Source organism: Vicia villosa, linkage group LG1 (assembly GCF_029867415.1).
Source record: "Vicia villosa cultivar HV-30 ecotype Madison, WI linkage group LG1, Vvil1.0, whole genome shotgun sequence".
NCBI classification, from domain to species: domain Eukaryota; kingdom Viridiplantae; phylum Streptophyta; class Magnoliopsida; order Fabales; family Fabaceae; genus Vicia; species Vicia villosa.
Genome location: NC_081180.1, coordinates 85,150,820 through 85,172,510, shown reverse-complemented (window position 1 = coordinate 85,172,510; position 21,691 = coordinate 85,150,820). Strand labels below are relative to the sequence as shown.

Below are 21,691 nucleotides of genomic sequence, written 5' to 3'. Positions count from 1 at the left end.
AACTCACTGAACAACTCTCGCTTCCAATAGAAACCCTAAATCAAGATTCCTCGTTTCGCTCTCTCATCCAACATTTCATATCAATCGATTATATCAAACATTATTTAATTTTCGATCACTATGTTTCCTTGATTCTCTAACTATCAATCTCAATTATAAACTCAGATTTATTGTCGATTTCGAGTTCGCTGTTCCTGAAGAAGATGATGTCGATGTTGAAGGTATTGTTCTGGCAACGTGGTAATGATTCCGACGGTGTCACTCCATCTACTTCAACATGTGTTCTAATTCCCGCGACATTGTTACGATTCTGACAGCGACAACATTTAAGTTGTAAAACGGAGTAACTCTTCCAGTGCTGCTTGCGAAGATGAAGGAAGAAGAATGTACTTTTGCTTTGCTTACTTCTTTCTCCATAGTTTCATCACCGAAACAGCTGTTTCTTTTTTTCACTATTTTGGATTATATAATCAAATTTCTTTCATGCGTTGTTTAGTTGCCACACCTCAGATAGAAACCCAAGCTTGACTACGGTTTGTAAGAGTAATATTTAACAAACCCTAAATCGCTTCTTCTTCGTCATGTGTGTTCCCTGAAGAACCCTTAAACAAACTATTTCATTCTTTACAAAGCTTTACGATGTCTTAATGGTTAAAATGGTGGAACAAATAGTCTATTTCCTACAACTCATGATGAAATCCATCCAACAAGAATGCTAAGTGTAATTTCTAATCTTACACCTTAATAATAATTAGAGCCGACGGAATATTTTAATTGCATTTTGGTGGTTTATATCTACAGTTGCAGATTTTTGTTTTTTATTTTTTATATAGATGGCAAAGAAAACAATGGTATTTTCTTCACAAACAATTCAACATTTTGTAGTTTTAACCTTCTCTGTTCTATTTTCAACAACTTTTGTTAGCAAATGCAGATGTGATATGGAGGATGCTATGATTTTAAACAAGTCATTTGTGGACTGGAATGTTTCATGGACAAATATATCAGGTTTGATACCTGAAACAACAGATTAAGTTTTCTCTTTTTGAATATATATATTAGTTACTTTTGATGTCAAGGCAGTCCATTATGAGATGCCATTATTTTGTTGTGCCACTTTGAAGTTTTAGCAATTTGTTTACCCCCTCCCCTGTAAAAAAAACAAATGTGTTTACATAATTTTGTTTTGATTGAAACTTCATTCTTATTTGTTTTTCCATGCTTCCTAACCTACCCTCCCTGGATAAGGCTAATTTTGTGTACAATGAACTTGGTTAATGTACTAAGTTAACATACTTCCACAATGCATAGTTTTCTTATATTTTGTGTCATTTGAATATAGAGAAAATATTTTATCCTACACACCTTAAACTTGCTTCTACAATTGTTTTGGCAGAAAGAAACTATTGACTTGGCAGAACAAGGCACCCTTGTAGAATGATCTTTAAGAGTATTCTAAAAAAGTAACCTAGATAACCCATCTCTTCCCGCGATTGATTCAGATGGACTTCCACATGTTGGTCAGGTTTGTTACTATCACCTCTTCTCTCTTTATTTCCTAATTCTCCCAACTCCAACTTTCTTATACAAAAAGTCTGAATGTACTAAAGTTTGGATGTAAATTACTAAAGTTCATCTTGGCATTATTGTAGATAATTAGCAATTCCTGGTAACTAGGATTGTATATAAAGTAAGTTATAAGAACTTTTGTGTTATATTCAACAAATTAGAAACTTAAATTTCTTTTTAGACAAATACCTAACTCAAAGCTTAACAAAATTTATTTGATAGTACTAGAAAAAATCAATAGAAAAATAAAGGGTTAATAGCTATTTTTACCCCTGCCATATGGGGTTCGTTTGAAAAATCCCCCTGCCAAAAAAAATTGCAAGAATTCCCCTAACATTTGAAGATTCTCTCGTTTTAAACCTTGTAAAATTTTTGTTTTTAAAACCAACCTTGCCATTTGAAGATTCACTCATTTTAAACCTTATAATCTTGTAGATTATGTCATTTCAAACCCTCTGGAATATGACGAGCAAGGTTGGTTTTACTAAAAATAATAATTTACAGGGTTCAAAATGATAGAGTCCTTCAAGTGGCAAGGTTGGTTTTAAAAATAAAATTTTTACAAGGTTTAAAACGAGAGAATCTTCAATTGTTAGGGGAATTCTTGCAACTTTTTTTTTTGGAAGGGGGGTTTTTCAAACCAACCCCATATGGCAGGTGTGAAAATAGGTATTAACCCAAAAATAAAAGAGTAATCATTCATGTGGAAGGTTAGGTCGGTTACTCTAACTTCGGAAAATTGCGACATATCCAATCATTCAATATAATTGTAAATAGTGATGTTCAAATGATTCTGCTATGAATGGATCATTATATCTTGCTGATAGCACGATTTGAGGGAAAATATCATTTGAGGTGATAGGTTACATTTGTGATAACTCGTTGTACAATTAACTTTTGATTTTTAATGTAATTAACGGTCGAATGCTGCCTTTTGATTTTTAATGTAATTAACTTTTGATTTTTAATTTAAGGGTTAATACTACTTTACCCCCTGCCATATAAGCGAGATTCGGTTTACCCCCCTCTAAATAAAAAACTTATTGGACAAACCTTGCAAAATAAAGATTCCATCAATATTGACCCTGATCAGTTTTTTTGGCCAAGATTCTTAGAATCTTGCCTACGTGGCATTTTTGGTAGTGCTGACTGTACAACACATAAGCAATGTGGCATAGTCAACACTGCCACATGGAATTTATTTATTTTTTAATTTTTTTTTTGAAAATTTTTTTAAAATTAATATTTTTTTTTAAAATAATTTTTTTTAAAAAATTAATATTTTTTTTAAAATTAATATATTTTTTTTAAAATTTAATATTTTTTATGTTTTTAAAAAATATTTGACAGTACCTGCGGATTTACGTACGGATTTAAAAATACCTGCGGATTCACCAACGGATTTGACAATACCTGCGGATTTACCTACGAATTTGACAATACCTGGGGATTTACCTTTAAAAATACCTGCGAATTTACCTGCGGATTTACCTACGAATTTGACAATACCTGCGAATTTACCTGCGAATTTGACAATACCTGCGGATTTACCTACGAATTTGACAATACCTGCGGATTTACCTATGGATTTAAAAATACCTGCGGATTTACCTACGGATTTGACAATACCTGTGGATTTAACTACGAATTTAAAATTACCTGCGGATTTACCTTTAAAAATACATGCGGATTTACCTGCGAATTTAACAATACCTGTGGATTTACCTACGGATTTGAAAATACCTGCGAATTTATATATAATAAAAATAAATTTTAAAAATAATAAAAAAAAACAGAAACAATTTTGGAAAAAAAATTTAAAAAAAAATTAATAAAAACGTAAAAACGTAAATTTTTTTTAATTTTTCCAATTTTTTATAATTCTTTTTCAATTTTTTTATAATTTATATATAATAAAAACATAAAAAAAATATTAATTTTTTTTTAAAAAAAAAATTTAAAAAATCAACAAAATTAATAAAAAATATTAAATTTTTATTTAAAAAAAAATTTTCAAAAAAAAAAAAAAAAAAAATTAAATTCCACGTGGCAGTGCTGACTGTGCCACATAAGCAATGTGCTGTACAGTCAGCACTACCAAAAATGCCACATAGGCAAGATTCTAAGAATCTTGGCCAAAAAAACTGATCAGGGTCAAATTTGATGGAATCTTTATTTTGCAAGGTTTGTCCAATAAGTTTTTTTTTTAGAGGGGGGTAAATCGAATCTCGCTTATATGGCAGGGGGGTAAAGTAGTATTAACCCTTAATTTAATTAACGATCAAATGATGCCTTTCGATTTTATAGGAACAAAATAATTTGGGACTGCTCTAGTTTTACGACTACACTTTTATTAAGTGTAAGTGTCATGCTACTATCACTTCCCCAGCGTGATTGATACCCATAAGAGATGAGGTATCGCTACTCAACTTGTCGTCGCCGCCGAGAACGACATGAAAGAGGTCTTTTGTTCTAAGGCTTTTTTCAAGATGTATCAATGGGAATAATTCATCTTGAGGTTGAACTATATAAATCTAATTAGGGAAGAGCCTTCACCGGGAATACATTCTCAATCCTAGGTCATAGTCCTATAATATATATACAGTTTATTTGTCCTAAGGTTTTTCTCAGACGGAGTTCTAAACAATGTATATACAGTTTATATTTGACAGGAATTTAAACGAAAGCTGTAAATTGAAAGCTGTAAAGCCTAACCTGGTTGTTTATTAGTAACAGTAAAAAAAGAAAAAGGGTTGGGACTTAGACTCAAGGAGAGGCCCATGTGAAATTGATTTGAAATTGAAGTTGTTTTGAAAACAGATTGAGAGTTGATTGAAAACAGTTGAATTGTTTATTGAAAAACAGTTTTGAAGTTTTGTTTTGAAAACAGAAGAAGTGAAGATGGACACTAGGTCACATAGGTATATGAAGAGTTTCACCAGGAATAATGCATTTCAATACCGAGAAGAAAGTTTTGAAAAACAGATGAGGAGTTTACTGTTTAAAAAAGAAATGTTTGGAAATGGAAAGAAAAAAAGGGATGGGACTTACACTCTATTAGAGGCCCAAAAGATTGATTGCATTTTGAAAAATGTATATACAAAAAAAAGGTGTTGGGTCTTACACTCTTTAATATTCAAGAGGCCCAAAAGATTGATTGAAAATGAACAAGGTTTGATCACAAAATATTTACAAAGTGATTAGGTTTGAAAAATATAAAGACAACTTTATTTTAAAAGTATTAAAAATACTTTAAAATACACCATTTTAAACCTAATAAAAATATATCAAATATATTCATAAAATAGGTATGATAAATGAAAAGTGTGAAAAATCAAGTGAAAATGATTAATTTTGATAGGTGATACGATTGAGTAAAGTTGTGAAAAAAATGAAGAAAAATAGCATAAATGGTTGATTTTGTTTTCAGCAAGAGTTGAACCCATGTCACATGGAGGGTCAACCTAAATCAAAGCCAACTGGAAAATAAATGAGCAAAAGGGTCTGAGGGGGGATCGAACCCCAGACCTTTTGGCAAGAGACTTTGGACGCGCGCTGTAACCATTGGGACAAACGATGAATTCATGAATAAAACGCCTACCATTCAAAATATATCAAACTTGGGCCTGAGAATTTGGAAATGACTCCACTACCATCTTCATCTTCAACCTCTAGCTCGTTGGAAACTTGAATTTCCAACTCTCTCATTTCTCAACCAATTGCCAAGATATAAACATGAAACTTGTTCTAAATTCACTCACGATTCTAAATATGTAACTAACATGAATTGAAATTAACTGTAGCTACTGAATTTATGAAAATACATGAAGAACCCTACAATTTGAAAATGAAATTAAATGATGATGCTGATGAATAAATGAATGATGATAGAGGGTTTTTAATACTTTGATGATGTAGAATGAACAGGTATCGAGCTTTAATGAAATATGTAGAAGAATTAGAGGGTTAGAGTTTGAAAATTTACCTCTTAAAATGAAGCTCGATGACTAAGGTGGAGGACTCCCAGTAATGGATGAGTGTTTGCAGAAGCTTCCTTGTGCCTCAGTGATGCTTTATGAACCTTTAATTCTCTTTGATTCCTTCTGAATTATTCATCTCGATCTCACTTATATGAGCTTCCAGTGAGAATGAGGGATGTTGATTCTGCACTTAGAGAAGTGTTGCAGGCGTCTGGATAGCTTCACTACACCCTAAGGAACATGTTGATATGTTCACACTAGATTGACACTTTCTGAATTGCTCTGCACGACCTCTCTTGCTTAAGCTCCAAGTTGAAAGTGGATATGGTGATCCTCCACTTTCAGAAGTGTTCTAGGTGCTTGGATCACTTCTAATGAACCTCCTTGGAATGTTAGAAGGCTTACTTTCAAAGGAAGAGCTTTGGTTTGAGGAATTTGATTCTTCTTGCCAAAGAGCCTAAGAAAATAATAAGCAAGAGGGAGAGAAGGAGAAAGCAATAATTGTAGTTGCTTTGGTGTGTCTAATACTGAGGAGAGCACTTCTATTTATAGGCAAAATGATCAGAGTAGTTGAGGGAGTGAGCTAGCTTAGTGAAGTCACTTTGAGTTACTTGGCCATAGAGGAATTCAAAAAATATCCAAAATGCAATGAAGGATTTTTGATACCCCTCCCCAGCCCTCGGTTTTGCTTGATCTTAGGGGACAATTTTGTTACAGAAATGTGTTCCAATTGGTTGGGAAGAAGATTCCTTTGGTGATTCACTCATTTGCCATAAATTCCCAAATGTAATCATTACATAGTCACATGTCTTTGTTTTTGGGAATATTCTTCAATCCTTATGCAATTATGAAAATGAATATATGGCATCTCTACTGATGTATTAGGTGTCATGTAGAACCATTTAGTAGAAGCATTTGGATAAAATTGGTAAGATGCAAAAATTGGTTATGGCTTGAAACAACTTCAAATGCCCAACTTTGAACATGCATAACGTTCTTCTCAAAATGAATTTGGAGATTGTTGAGCAAAATTTGGAAAGCCCTTGGTATATAATTCAATTCATTAGTTTGGTGTTTCTTCATAATCACTTGGGAAATTTGTGAAAACTGGCCCTGAAGTTGGACGAAAGACTAGGTTTTTACACTAAGAAAATTTTCTAAGTCTTGATGAATTTGGCTTCTTGATTCCATAACTCTTAAATGACTGATTTTTTTCCAAAAGTTCCACCTTAAAGAGTTGTTTTTTTTCAAGACCTATAACTTTCATGTTGGGAGATTTTTGAGTGCGTAGGCAAAATCTTGAGTTCCCAAAATGCCCTTAAAAACCCTAACTTTGAATTTTGTTGACTTTTTGATTCTTGATTATTTTTTCTTGGTAAAATGACTTCAATAATCATATGTTGATGATATTGGTACTTGAAAGTCCATGGTTGACAAAATTTCTTAAAAGTCAAAGTCAATCTTGTACAGTTGACTTTTTCCTAATGAAGGGTAATCTTGGATTTTTGTGATGAATCAAGACCTCTTCCTCAAATGAATGAAGTGAATGGATTTTATTGAAGTATTAGAGGTCTTTGAGTCATGGTTTGAGTTGTGGAGCCATGTCCTGATTAAAAGTCACATGTCCAGAAGAATTAGGTCAAAAAACCTTAAATGTGGACTAGATGAAATTGATGACTGTGGATCTTGAACTGAAGTATAAATTCCTTTGGATATTGATATACAGATTATTTTAAGATGATGGGATTTCTGAGATCATGTCTTGAAGCTCTGCAAGTATTCCCAAAAGTGATCCCTGACTTCAGTCCTTGATAGTCTCAAAACCCTAGTTTGGTGACTTGGGTAGATCTGAGGGCTGATGCCTGGGGATTGGAGATCATAGATGGATGGATGAAACATCAAGGCCCTATTATTGTGTTTGAGGATCATGTTGACCATTGATTGATCCTTTGCCTGAATCTCATAGACTGGAAACCCTAATAGAATAGTTAATGAATAGGTGATTGCTCTGGGTATCCATACTGATCTGACTGGGAGATGTGAAATGCCAGATGAAAGTGATATCTTAGGGGGGTAAAAATTAGGGTATGACAACTATTATTTCCCAAAGTCAAACTACTTTTGTACCGAGGATACAATTACTTGATGGTGTTTTGGTGGCTAACGAATTGATGGATTACGCGAACAAGGAAGGTAAAGGGTGCCTTCATTTTAAGGTGACTTCGAAAAGGGTTACGACAAATTTTGTTGGTCCTTTCTTCGGTTCATGTTGAAGAAGATGGGTTTTGGGATCGTTTGGATGAAATGGATGGAGGCGTTGATCGTTTCTAGTAAAATGCCAATTTTGGCCAACGGTAATCCTACTAAGGAATTTAAGGCGGAGAGGGGTTTGAGACAAGGAGCCCGATTTTTCCTTTTCTCTTTGTTATTGTGGTGGAAGGTTTTGAGGTTTTGGTTAATAAAGCGGTGGAGAATGGTGATTATGTGGGTTGTTATACGAATGATAATTGTTTTATCGATATCCTTCAGTTTGCGGATGATACATTGTTGGTAGGGGATGGAAGTTGGAAACACTTTTAGACGAACAAATCGATTTTAAGGTTTTTGAACTTGTTTCAGGTCTAGGAATCGACTTTCACAAAAGAAAATTTATTGGTATCAACATCAATCCCATCTTTTTGAAGGTAGTCACGATTTTTCTTTCTTGTAGGAGGGAGAATAAAGAGTTCGCCTTTCTTGGAATTCGTATAGGATCTAATTCTAGAAGAATTTCTTCTCGGAGCTTGCTTTTGCTTAAGTTAAAGAAAAGGTTGTTTAGTTGGAATGGTCAATTGCTTAGTTATAGGGGAAGGGTAAATCTTCTAAAGTCGGTGTTAGGGAGTCTAGCTATCTTCATGCTTTCTTTTTACAAAGCTCCGAAGAAAATTATTAGGGAGATTACTAAGATCCAGTGTAATTTTCTATGGGGTGGAGCGGAGGAAAGAAGAAGAATACATTTGGTGAGTTGGAAGGATGCATGCTTACGGATCGAGAAAGGCGGGCTTGGTTTAGATTTTAATTTGGCCCTCCTTTTTAAGTGGAGGTGGAGAATTTTTATTGAAACTGATGCTTTTTGGTATAAAGTTTTGAAGGTGTTTTATGGAGATATTAATCTTCGGGTTGTGAATGGAGGAGGTTTTCAAGATGGTAAGGTTTTTAAATCATCTTGGTGGTCGAATATTATATCACTGGAGAATAATCTTCTGGAGGAATTTCTTAATTGAAATTGTAGTTTTCAAGCGGGAAACAATTTTTCTATTTTCTTGGCACTCGAATTGGTCGGAAGCGGGTATTCTTAAGGATTTTTTCCTTTTTTTTTATATCTATGTTAGAGGATGTTTCCATTACCCGTATGGAATGTTGGCGTAATAGAGAGTGGATGTGGGGAGATTTGGGGATCCGCATTACCTTCTTCATGCTGCTACGTACTTCTGTTGCATTCTGCCACTTTAGTAGCATGGTGCAGGCCCTTTCCCCTACAACGGGTGCTAAGGACTCATTCGTATGGTTGACGAACCCATATTCTGGTTTTTCTGTGCGCAGCTGCTATGATGTGTCAGCAGCTTTCATCTCCACTTTGGTCCGTTAAATCGCTATATAATTTGGCGTTGGTTTCTATTTGGAAGACGGAGGTACTTCTTAAAATCAAAGCTTTTTGAGAGAGGATTGGAGGTAGGTGTATGGATGAAATACAAAAAAAATGGCATTTATAGGTTCTGATCGTGGCACATCGTCCCCGTGTTGAGGTGCATCGCACTAACAATGCCTAACAATAGGTCCATAATGTTCATCTCAACAATCTTTCCCAATATATCTTTCAACATTCATATCACGCTCAGGTTACATACATCGCGACCGCAATGAGAGTCCAACTCTTCTGCATCATGCGCATGTAGATTCTAGTGCTTGTTTATATTGATGTAAATGGATAGTGTGATATCTGTGTCCGCCCCATTGGATAAATATGATATTCATATTCAATCCACATCCATGTAGATATCTGCTAAACGGGTAATCCGCGGGTTTTACGGTATCGCGGATATTTACAGATATCCATGGATAACACTATTTTTCTAAAATGATGTTTTGAAAAAAAACATTTTTCAGTTTCTTTTAAAGACACAAGACGTTATTATCATATAACATTCATACAAATCTCTCTTATTTTAACAACAAAATTTCATCTAATTAATTTCCTTCATTTTCACCAAAGCATAAAATCCAATCATTTCATTTTTAACAAAAAAACAATGATATTGTGATTGTGAGTTATGGTGGAAGAACGAACGATGCAGTAGTAGAAAGGATAACATTGGTTGGACGGAAAAAGAGAAGTATTGGTTGGTTAGACAGTGGAATTGTTGAAGTGAGGTATGGAGTATAAAAGAAGTTTAAATATGAAATGACCATTAAAATTTGTATAGAATATAAAAGTTTTCCTCAAAGAAAACTTCAAAATATGTATGTATGTATGTGTGTGTTTTATATATATATATATATATATATATATATATATATATATATATATATATATATATATATATATATATATATATATATATATATATATATATATATATATATATATATATATATATATAAGGAAACTAGTTTTTTTAGTTTTTTAGAAGATGAAAAGATAGATTATAATAAACTAATAATATTTAAGTAATTTTTAATTTATTAACGGATACGAATATCAGCAGACACGGGTAACATTAAACCTGTATCCATATTCATTAATAAACGGGTATTCAATATCCATTTATTTTATTCGTGGATATCTATTAAACTATCCTCCCCATACCCGTGATAGATTTTATCCGCTGGTATATATATTTTTTCCATCCCTATTTGTTTCTTCTTTTTTCACTTCACTTTTCATGTGTGTTCTTTTTCACTCCATTTCTTTTTCTTTTTGCGTCATACTTCTTCTCCAACACATACTACAAAATTTACAAATAATTAAACAAAGTAAAATCAATGATAAATTAACTGCTCGAACTTTAAATTGCAATAATAATAAAATTTGATTTGTTTCCTCCCATTAAGTGCTTCTTTAAGGTCATTAGCTCGACTCTTTTGTCTGAGGATCTACGAGCATCATAGAAACATTCTCTGATACATTTTCACTTCCTACATAGGTCCTTAATTTTCCCCTTTTCATAATAAAGGTACTTGAAGTTGTTGGATAATTTATTTTGACAACACCACTTACAAGGACTTTGTTACCTATAAAAGGACTAGAAATTTTAGCTTTCCATTTACCTAGCAACCATCTCCAACAAAACTTATATGAAAAACCTTATGTCCCTCGGGAAATTCTTTCCTTACCAGCTTCTTTCATGGGGCTCTTTTGAAAAAAATTTAGAATTTTTCTTAGAATTTCAATGACCTTGATGATAAAGGTATGTCAAGTCATATGTCACACGTACAAAAGATATGCCATATTGGAAGCCACCCGTGCAAAAATTGACGCCGTTTATGAAAATTGGACGAAAAGGACTTAAAGGACACTGTTTGAATATATAACGAACTATATTGACACTTTTAAAAATTAAGGGGCCAACATGGACCCCGAGATATGCATAAGGGACTAAAAAGGAGATTTTCCGGAAAAAAATATGTAAATGAGAAGACAAATGAAGTTACCAACAAAGACATAATTGCTTTATCTCACTATCCTTTATCATTGGCAATTTCTTGGAACATGTACTTTGCGAACGGGTACAAGTTTCATACCAAATAATGGAGCAAAGGTAAAAGAAACTGTCAATTGAGGTGCGCACGTGAAAGGTCTCACCGAAGGAGGAAAAGGTGATTTTTATAGCATAATCAAACATATCTATAAAGTAAATTACTTTGGTTTGAAAGAGAACATTCCACTTTTTTTTATTGTGAATTGCTTGACCTAACAAAGAATACGAACACAAAGGTTCATCCCTAATATAAAATTGTGGATATAATTAAGACAGATAAGCACTATCTTCCTTATGATTCTTTCGTCCTGGCACACTATCTTCCTTATGATTCTTTCATCCTGGCGCAAAATTCAAGACAAGTGTATTATGTCCCATATCCAGAAATGTGTAAATGTATGTGTGGATGGTGTGCATCAATCTCCAAAAAAAAACAAGGGGTCGTGTGATGATTGATAACATAGAGGATGAAGTGCCTTATTAGTCCGGTGGGATGTTACATGTACCCACTATTGAAATTGAATTAATATCGGGTCTGCACGACAAGTCATAAGTTGATGTGTTCGAAGAGATTTTTGATACTTCACATAGTGAAGCAGAGAAAGGACATTGATTGAAGATGCATTTTAGTGTTATATATAATTACATGTATTAAAGTTTATTATATATATTTTGTATTCCAATATCAATGTATTTTCGAGTTTATTATATGTATTTTGTATTCCAATACTTTTCGAAGTTATTATTGAATCTGTAAAATTTATTCAATGTTAGTGACCTTTAGGGGAGATATATATGGTCAAATAAAAAAACTAAGTGAAGAAGAATTGGTTGGTTATAAACCAATTTATATTGTTGTTATCTATATATTAAATTTGGGTTCTCGTGAGAACATTTATATGTTCTTCCTTTAGATCAAGTCAAGAATTTTATTTTTGAAAATCAAACTCAATACCTTCAAAAACTATCACAAAATGAGTTTCTTAACAACAAAAGCTCAGATCACAAGGATAATAACAACCACCAAGAGATAGTATAGCAGATAGATATCACAAGGATAATTATAGTGTTGGGAGCCTTAACAGTAGATCAAGACCCTGACAAAATATGCCTTCATATGAACACAATAATGCAGGGAGTAAGACTCAAAAAATCTCAAAGAGAATCTCAGAACAATAGCACCACGAAGATTCAACCTAAAGAATCAAACCTCATAATTCTTGAGAAAAACTTGGAGAATAATTATGATCCCTAGAAGGCTAATAAGAAGGATCCATCATTCATCATCTCAACTGTCAAAATACGCCAAACGTCAATAGTAACAGAAGAAATCAAAACATTAAAGAAAACAAGATAGAAGAGACCAAAAACCCTAACATGTGGAATATCGAAGATCTAGCGATTAGCTTTAAGATAATCAAAGGTAATGAAGATCTTCTTTGGCGGAAGCGATGGTCTTGCTCAAAGCAATAGATGTTGCAAAGGACTATTGTTTTATGAAGATAGAGTTCAAAGTTAACAACAAAACCATTGTCGATTGTTCAAACAATGATGTAAAACCTAGAGGAGTTATGCGCAGATCGATAACAAAGAGAGAAGTGATTTTAGAGAAACAAAGTTCTCTCACACGAAAAGAGAAGGAAACAAAGTGACACCTGTTATCGCTGAAAAAACCTACAACGAAGATAAGAATACATTAGGTTGAATGACAAAAGCCTATGGTATAGCCTCGTCAAGTTCATACAAAAAGATTTGAAATAGAGAAGATTTGAAATTTAAAAATTAAATATATAATTGTTGAGAATTAAGTGTGAGGAAAAAGTTTCACATTGATTAGAAAATGGAAGATTAAGCACTTCATGAGTGAGAGAACCCACACACTTATAACCTTAAAGTTTTGGGTGAGTATGTGGTGTGTCAGACTTTGGTTTTGAGTAAAGGAACCTATTTTTATAAATATGAATAAATTATATGTATTATTATTATTATTTATTATTATTATTATTATTATTAAAATTATTATTATTACACATGTGTTCATTTTTTAAAATTTTTTTATCTACTTACTTATATTATTGTTTTAATATTTAAATTTAATACTATCAATAAAGTTGAAAAGGATATTATATAAAATCAAATTCTTGAATGTTAGTTTGGTAGTTCATTAATCTATTTAATATATATTAATTTGAATAATTTTTCATAAAAACAATATTTAAATACGATAGAAGGTCATACAAAAGTTTTTAAACGACTCGATTCACACCTTGTATGTTTGGATTGATGGAAGGAGTGAAATGGAATGGAACAAAATGATATAAACTTATGTTTCACTGTTTGGATTGATTAAAAACATATAGAATGGAGCGAAATCGGATGAAATACATTCCATCACTTTCCATCATTTTTTATACCCCTGATTTAGGCGGAATGACAAAATCTCTTTATTTCGTCCTGAAACACTCAAACAATGGAATGATGTTTTTATTCCATTGCGCTCCGCTCTATTCTACTTCATTCTACTCCACTTCATTCCACTCCATTCATCTTCCTATATTCAAACATAAGCCTAAAATTTAGTCTATAATAGAATAGAATACATGCTCTGGGGTTTTTGACGGCTTACATTTTATAAAATTTAATTGACCCAGCTTATTAATTTTCATTACTCTTCTCAAAATAAAGACAAATATTTATATAAATAGAAGAGAAGTAGTACAAAATATATAAGAGCTAACAAATTAACACAAGTAGTGCATGAAAAATCCATTAAAAAAAACCCAGATGACACGTTTGTACTTTTATTGGTATAGACTGAAAGAATTTAGAATATCATATGTCAAATAATCTTTTATTATCCAAACTATTAAATGGTATATGTTTATATCTTGCTTACTTGCTTACAGAAAGAAATTTCTTGGAAGTTTTTTTTTTAGGGCTTGTGGTGTGAATATTCTTTTTTTTGAATAAAAATTTACATTAAGAAGAGATACACTTTGTACAATTAAGATCATAAAAAGTACTATTCTCATAACGATTTTACAAAGAAATTTGCATTTTGTGAAGTATTTTACGAATTTAACACAAATCTTCATTGTTATCTTCTCGCCGACCTTTTTTTTACCTTCGAGTATAATTCTATAACTCAAACGATTACTGAAAAAGATGAACGAATACAAAAAATTTGTTGGACTTCAAAAGTTTAATGAAATTTTGAAGAGATATTAAAATATAAATAAATAAGATGCCCTTTATTATAACAATATATCATACAACATGAAAATAAAGATTTAGATAACCTTGAGATACAGTCCTAACCAAATCTCATAAAAGAAACTAGTTAAGCCATTATACTATAATTGAAATAGATTAAATAAAACATGAAAGATAAATCTTAATAAGGGCATCTTAAGACGGATCTAAGCCATCAAATCAAAAGAATTCGAAGGGTCCATATCTGCCTCTTCCTCCCATATTGTTGAAGCCAAACAAATGAGATTGCAACATGGGGTTCTGAAAAAATTGAGGTTGAAACATTTGAGTTTGTTGAAGATTTCCTTGATGATGGGACAAGCCCTTTTTGAATAATTTAATTTGAGCCATATTCATTCCATCAATGGGACAAGCCCACCAAAATTGAGCTTCAGTTACTTTGCGCAAATGGCTCAACTCATCACCACGAATTTTTTCAATGTCCAACGTATTGTTGATTTGAGTTAATTGGTTATTGAGCTCACGCACATTGGCGCTACGTTGAGCCTCAATAAATTGCATGGTGTCATTGTTTTGGGGTGGAACACGTGATAGATAACGATCTATGACCGTATCAACATGTGGGCGACCAAAGGAAAACACCTTCTCTCCAGGTGAGAATACAACGAGAGCAACATCTGCACCACAGAGTGTGCAAAGCTCACTGGCTTTCTTGAAGACTCCACTACGGCGCTTCGAGAAAGTCACTTGCAGGTTGCTCTCTTTGCTCATCTTTTTCATCTCAATCTTTTTGCGACCACAAGTTTTCTTTTCAGTTGACATGATTGAAACTTAAAAGAAGAGAAGAGAAAAGAAAGTGATGAATGTGTTTGAAACTTCAAACTTAAATACGACACATTAGAATTAAATATGAAGAGGTCATTTTATAGCCAAAATTCGAATGAATAAATTTTCAATTGAACAGTTTTCAAACGTTCTACCTTTTCATTTCATTAAAATATTTATTGTATTGAGAGATTCACATCAAATCTCTTTTTACAATGTTTATATGGCAGAATTCAATGAAAAAAAAAAGGAGAGTTTTTTTTTTTTTACCATTTTTATATATCTTACCTTATTTAGCACCTATTGGATAAACTGTACTTTGATAATTCATAAACTTGTAATAAATATGTTTATATTACTGTCATGTTGTGAAAAACGATACCAATAACAAAGTATAATAGGGAATTAGGGAAGAGAATAAGAACACAAGAATTGGTTATAACTGTTATTCTTTTACTTTCTCTTAAAACAAGATTACAAGTTTACAAGAATAACAAATAACCTCTCTCACCCTAAATTAGGATTTGCAGCTTAGCAATGATGAGAGATTAGTATGCTATTTATAATAAAACCTAACATACTAACTAATGGGCTTTTTCCACAAGGCCCATTACACAAGTCAACTTAATAAACAAGCTAACTTAACAAATTAGGGTTTAAACACTAAAACCTAATTTAACATGCTAACAACCCTAGCATCTTCGACACAAGCATGTGAACAACCTTCGACTTCATGCTTAACCCTGTCGAACCAAGAAGCTACCCTTCAGCCATACTAGAGTTCGATCCAAAATCTCACAAATCTCCACCTTGGACCTAACTCTACAACGTCAAGGAACAAACTAGCTTTCTTCATGCAGCTTTATCAACTGCATACAGTGGAAAAACTTGCAACTCGGCAATGTCTTCTCCGCTGCCGTCAATTCTGCATTCATGGCTGCCTCTCCCTTCCACGCTTCCAAGCAACCCTGCTGTACTAGTAGGGCTTTCATCTTCAAGCGCCACAGACCGAAATCATTCACTCCGGTGAACTTTTCAATCTCATACTTTGTTGAAGGCATCTTCTCCACGCTCACCGCACCAATTTGTTGTGAAAAACGATACCAATAACAAAGTATAATAGGGAATTAGGGAAGAGAATAAGAACACAAGAATTGGTTATAACTGTTATTCTTTTACTTTCTCTTAAAACAAGATTACAAGTTTACAAGAATAACAAATAACCTCTCTCACCCTAAATTAGGATTTGCAGCTTAGCAATGATGAGAGATTAGTATGCTATTTATAATAAAACCTAACATACTAACTAATGGGCTTTTTCCACAAGGCCCATTACACAAGTCAACTTAATAAACAAGCTAACTTAACAAATTAGGGTTTAAACACTAAAACCTAATTTAACATGCTAACAACCCTAGCATCTTCGACACAAGCATGTGAACAACCTTCGACTTCATGCTTAACCCTGTCGAACCAAGAAGCTACCCTTCAGCCATACTAGAGTTCGATCCAAAATCTCACATGTCATTATACAACAACTAAAATAATCCAAACTTAAATATATTCTTTAGAATGGTACTAGTTAAATTGTTCTCATGGTTAACGGAATGCCTTCAAAAAGATAATTGTTTTTGGCATAGGGAGGTTTGTTACCTGGAAGTGGCGCGTTTGTTTCCTGTAGAACAACAAACCGATTCTCCACTGGATACCCGAAGTTCTCCACCTTTGCTCCCAGATCAAAAACTTCTCGCATCTTCCTTCTTACCTTCTTGGAGTTCTTCAGTTTGGTGCACTGTTCATCAAAGGATATCCCAAAATAGTCTCCTCTGTTAAAATCGCGATTGTTCTCCTGATTCTGAATAATACTGACCCCTTTGTTGGACTCCTCCCCAACTCCTTCATTTGCTGGGCCGTTGTCGAAGGCCAATCAAGGCCCACCACCAGGTCCACTAACTTTTCCAAAAATATTCTCAATAAAAACTCTTGCCGGTCCCACTAACTTATCCACCTCATACTCCTTTAAAGAATTGCAAGTAAGACCTATTGAACATGCTACATGGCTGATTGTGTTTGAATTGGTTGTAGATATGCTGTCTGAAGAACTAGGTTTCCCTACTTTCGATGCTGACTTTTCCAATTGCATGAAATTGCAATTAATGTTGTCTGAACCGCCACTGCCAATCGCCACCTTTTCAACTCCATCTACTTTTTGAGTGTTTCTTCTGACACACGAAGTGTTGTCACTGTCCCTTCCCTCTTTTTTGTTTTTTCCAACTTCTACGCAAAAACCTTTCACCTTCTCCTCCCCAAACTCGTCGCCGTCACACCTACTTCCAAACTCCGACGATCCTTCGATTCCCTCTAAGCCTTTCGGTGAAAACACCTCTCCATTAGACCCTTCGCAACAATCATTCCTAACGGCCACGTCTTCAATGAACATCAAACTTACCCATCTTCCATCCATACACACGTTTACCTTGTTTCTAATGGGGTCCAGGTGATGAGCTAGTGAACATCATAAAAGACATAACATCGTACCTTTCTGGTTTGAGATCCAGAAAATCAAAATGTGCAATGAATCCAATGTCTGTTAGCAATGTTTCTAGAAACCTTCTATTTCTACCATGGCAAGGTATTTCATAAAAGGAGACCCACGCCGCTCTGTAGCACTCAACATCCTCCGGCTTCCATTGTCTAACCTCCTTGAACCATTTCTTCTTCCAATCCCCTCCTTCCTCTAAAAGAGCTTTAAGATCACCTTCCATGGTTTCCTCTAGAAGACACAAGTTGGGTCCTAACGGGGTTGCTTCCACCGTAAAAATACCCTCCTCTATCAAATTCTTTCCAATCCCATAAGCAAGTCCAGGAGCGACTGTTATTCCAACCATTGCCTTCTCCATTCCCCTTCTCTCATCCTCCGTCGAATTAAAAAACAATGACTTACTGGCTTCTTCCTCATTTGTTTTCTTAATAAAACTTTTTCCTCTCACAGCCTCCATGTAGCTTTTTGTCTGGCCACCGTCTTGAACATCGTTGACTCGAGAAGGACCAGCCCCCACAGTGCCCAAGTATCCTCCATTTGACATGAGATTCGCCTCACCGATATCTCTCTTTTTCCCAGTATCACGTAAAGGTTTTAAAGATTTCCTCTCGTCCTCAACATTCAGATACCTGGCGAAACCATATCTTAGACCCCTCCAATCTTTCTTATAAGGAGTAACAATCTCTTCTATCATCCCAAGATCTTTAAAATCAAAGAATAAGTCTTTTGCCTTCCACTGAACACCAAAATCTGTGAAGAAAAAGGTTGACACTGGACCTGTGATGCCTCCAGTATCATTCTTCAAGATGTCCCAGCGCGCTGAATCCCTTCCACTTTTCCTATCTACCGCTGATCTCCAACTCCCTCCACCCACCGTTCTCCATTCCCCTCCTCCTTGCTTTCTAAGTGTCGCCATGAATGTGCCCTAACAAGTTATCAGAACTCAGAGATTCTCTCTCTTGGTTTCTCTCTCCATGCTTTTTTAGTATTAAGTCTCACATTAATTTGAAAAGAAAAGATTGAGCATTTTATGAGTGAGAGAACCCACACACTTATAACCTTAAATTTTTGAGTGAATATGTAGTGTGTCAGCCAGTAAAAGAACGTACTTTTATAAATATGAATAAATTTTATGTATTATTTATTGTTATTATTATTATTATTACACATGTGTTCATTTTTTAAAGAGTTTAAAGATAGTGCACTGTCAGTGTAAATCAGTTTTACACATACAACCAATCAAAATGCTTTAATTTGCCATGTAATTACAGTTTTTTAAAATTAAAAATGGATTTTATTCTGATGCATGTCTCTCATTGGTTGACAGTGTAAAAATATTTTACACTGTCAGTGCATTTCCTTTTTTCCCTTTTTTAAATAATTTTTATCTACTTACTTTATTGTTTTAATATTTAAATTTAATACTATCAATAATAAAGTTGAAAAGAATATTATATAAAATCAAATTCTTGAATATTTCACAATAAATATAAAAATGGAATTTAATCTTGTTAGTTTGATAGTTCATTAATCTATTTAATATATATTAATTTGAATAATTTCTTATAAAAATGATATTTAAATAGGATAGAAGGTCATACAAAAGTTTTTAAACGACTCGATTCACACTTTGTATGTTTGGATTGATGGAAGGAATGAAATGGAATGGAACAGAATGATATAAACTTATGTTCCACTGTTTGGATTGATTAAAACCAGATGGAATTAAATGAAATCAGATGAAATGCATTCCATCAATTTTTATACCTCCAATTTAGGCGGAATGACAAAATCTCTGTATTTCGTCATAAAATATTAAACAATAAAATGATATCTTTATCCATTGCGCTCCGCTCTATTCCGCTTTATTCTACACCACTTCATTCTCCTCGATTCATTTTCCTCTATTCAAACATAGCCTAAAATCTAGTCTAATAGAATAGACTACATGCTCTGAGGTTTTTGACGGCTTCAATTTTATAAAATTTAATTGACCCAACTTATTAATTTTCATTACTCTTCTGGACAATTTATTATTATTTTCTTAAAGACAAATAATTATATAAATAGAAGAGAAGTAGTACAAAATATATAAGGAGCTAACAAATTAACACAAGTAGTGCATGAAAAATCCATTAAAAAAACCCAGATGTCAATAATCTTTTATCATCCAAACTATTAAATGATACATGTTTATGTCTTGCTTACAGAAAGAAAATTTCTTAAAGTTTTTTTCTTTGTAGGGCTTGAGTTATATTATTAATTTTAAAAAACTCTGCTTGTCTAAATTATTAAATGGAACATGTTTGTGGTGTGAATGTTCTTTTTTGTGAATAAAAATTTAGATTAAGAGAGATACACTTTGTTCAATTAAGATCATAAAAAGTACTTATCTCAACGATTTTACAAAGAAATTTGCATTTTGTGAAGTATTTTACGAATTTAACACAAATCTTCATTGTTATCTTCTCGCCGACCTCTTTTTACATTTGATTATAATTCTATAACTCAAATGATTACTGAAAAACGATGAACGAATACAAAAAATTTGTTGGACTTCAAAAGTTTAATATTAAAATATAAATAAATAAGATGCCCTTTATTATAACAATATATCATAAAACATGAAAATAAAGATTTAGATAACCTTGAGATACACCCCTAACCAAATCTCATAAATGAAACTAGTTAAGCCACTGTGCTCTAATTGAAATAGATTAAAACAACATGAAAAAATAAACATTAGTAAGGGCATCTTAAGACGAATCTAAGCAATCAAATCAAAAGAATTCGAAGGGTCCATATCCGCCTCTTCCTCCCATATTGTAGAAGCCAAACAAATGAGATTGCAACATAGGGTTCTGAAAAAATTAAGGTTGAAACATTTGAGTTTGTTGAAGATTTCCTTGATGATGGGACACATGTGAGTTGGAATTATTTCAAACAAAAAATTGAATAGTTTGGGTAGGTGCAACTGGAATTACAAGCCTATCAGCTTGTTGTGCAACAAGTTTTCTAAGATCTTCCAAAGTCTTTTTGAATAATTTAATTTGATCCATATTCATCCCATCAATGGGACAAGCCCACCAAAATTGAGCTTCAGTTGCCTTGTGCAAATGGCTCAATTCATCACCACGCGTCTTCTCAATGTCCAACGTATAGTTGATTTGAGTTAATTGATTATTGAGCTCACGCACATTGGCGCTACGTTGAGCCTCAATAAATTTCATGGTGTCATTGTTTTGTGGTGGAACACGTGATAGATAACGATCTATGACTGTATCAACATGTGGGTGACCAAAGGAAAACACCTGCTCTCCAGGTGAGAATACAACGAGAGCAACATCTGCACCACAAAGTGTGGAAAGCTCACTGGCTTTCTTGAAGACTCCACTACGGCGCTTCGAGAAAGTTACTTGCAAGTTGCTTTCTTTGCTCATCTTTTTCATCTCAATCTTTTTACGACCACAAGTTTTCTTTTTAGTTGACATGGTTAAAACTCAAAAGAAAAGAAGAGAAAAGAAAGTGATGAATGTGTTTGAAATTTCAAACTTAGATATGACACATTATAATTAAGTATGAAGAGGTCATTTTATAGCCAAAATTCGAAAGAATAAATTTTCAATTGAACCGGTTCTTTTTCAAACGTTCTACCTTTTCGTTTCATTAAAATATTTATTATATTGAGAGATTCACATCAAATCTCTTTTTACAATGTTTATATCGTAGAAAATTCAATGAAAAAAAAGGAAAATATTTTTTTACCATTTTTATATATCTTACCTTATTTAGCACCTATTGGATATACTGTACTTTGAAAATTC

The 21,691-nt window shown here is 33.2% G+C and overlaps 1 protein-coding gene and 1 pseudogene across 1 annotated transcript; both read right to left on the bottom strand.

Annotated features, from left to right (window-relative positions):
- Positions 1-14,542: 14,542 nt before the first annotated feature.
- On the bottom strand, positions 14,543-17,144 carry LOC131611248 (agamous-like MADS-box protein AGL62). Its single transcript, XM_058883333.1, has 2 exons — positions 16,979-17,144; positions 14,543-15,330 (listed from the first exon to the last, which is right to left on the bottom strand). Exons 1-2 carry the CDS (start codon positions 17,076-17,078, stop codon positions 14,720-14,722), a joined length of 711 nt encoding a protein of 236 aa, XP_058739316.1. The 5' UTR covers positions 17,079-17,144; the 3' UTR covers positions 14,543-14,719.
- A 3,503-nt stretch (positions 17,145-20,647) lies between these two features.
- On the bottom strand, positions 20,648-21,358 carry LOC131611237 (agamous-like MADS-box protein AGL62; annotated as a pseudogene).
- Between the last annotated feature and the right edge of the window lie 333 nt (positions 21,359-21,691).

Bases quoted from the DNA above. Each gene is read 5' to 3' on its own strand.
- LOC131611248 (XM_058883333.1), bottom strand. From the start codon at position 17,078: ATGCGAGAAGTTTTTGATCTGGGAGCAAAGGTGGAGAACTTCGGGTAT. The intron at 15,331-16,978 runs GTAACAAACCTC...TCTTCTTTTAAG, and splicing joins AACAAACGCGCCACTTCCAG to TTTCAATCATGTCAACTGAA.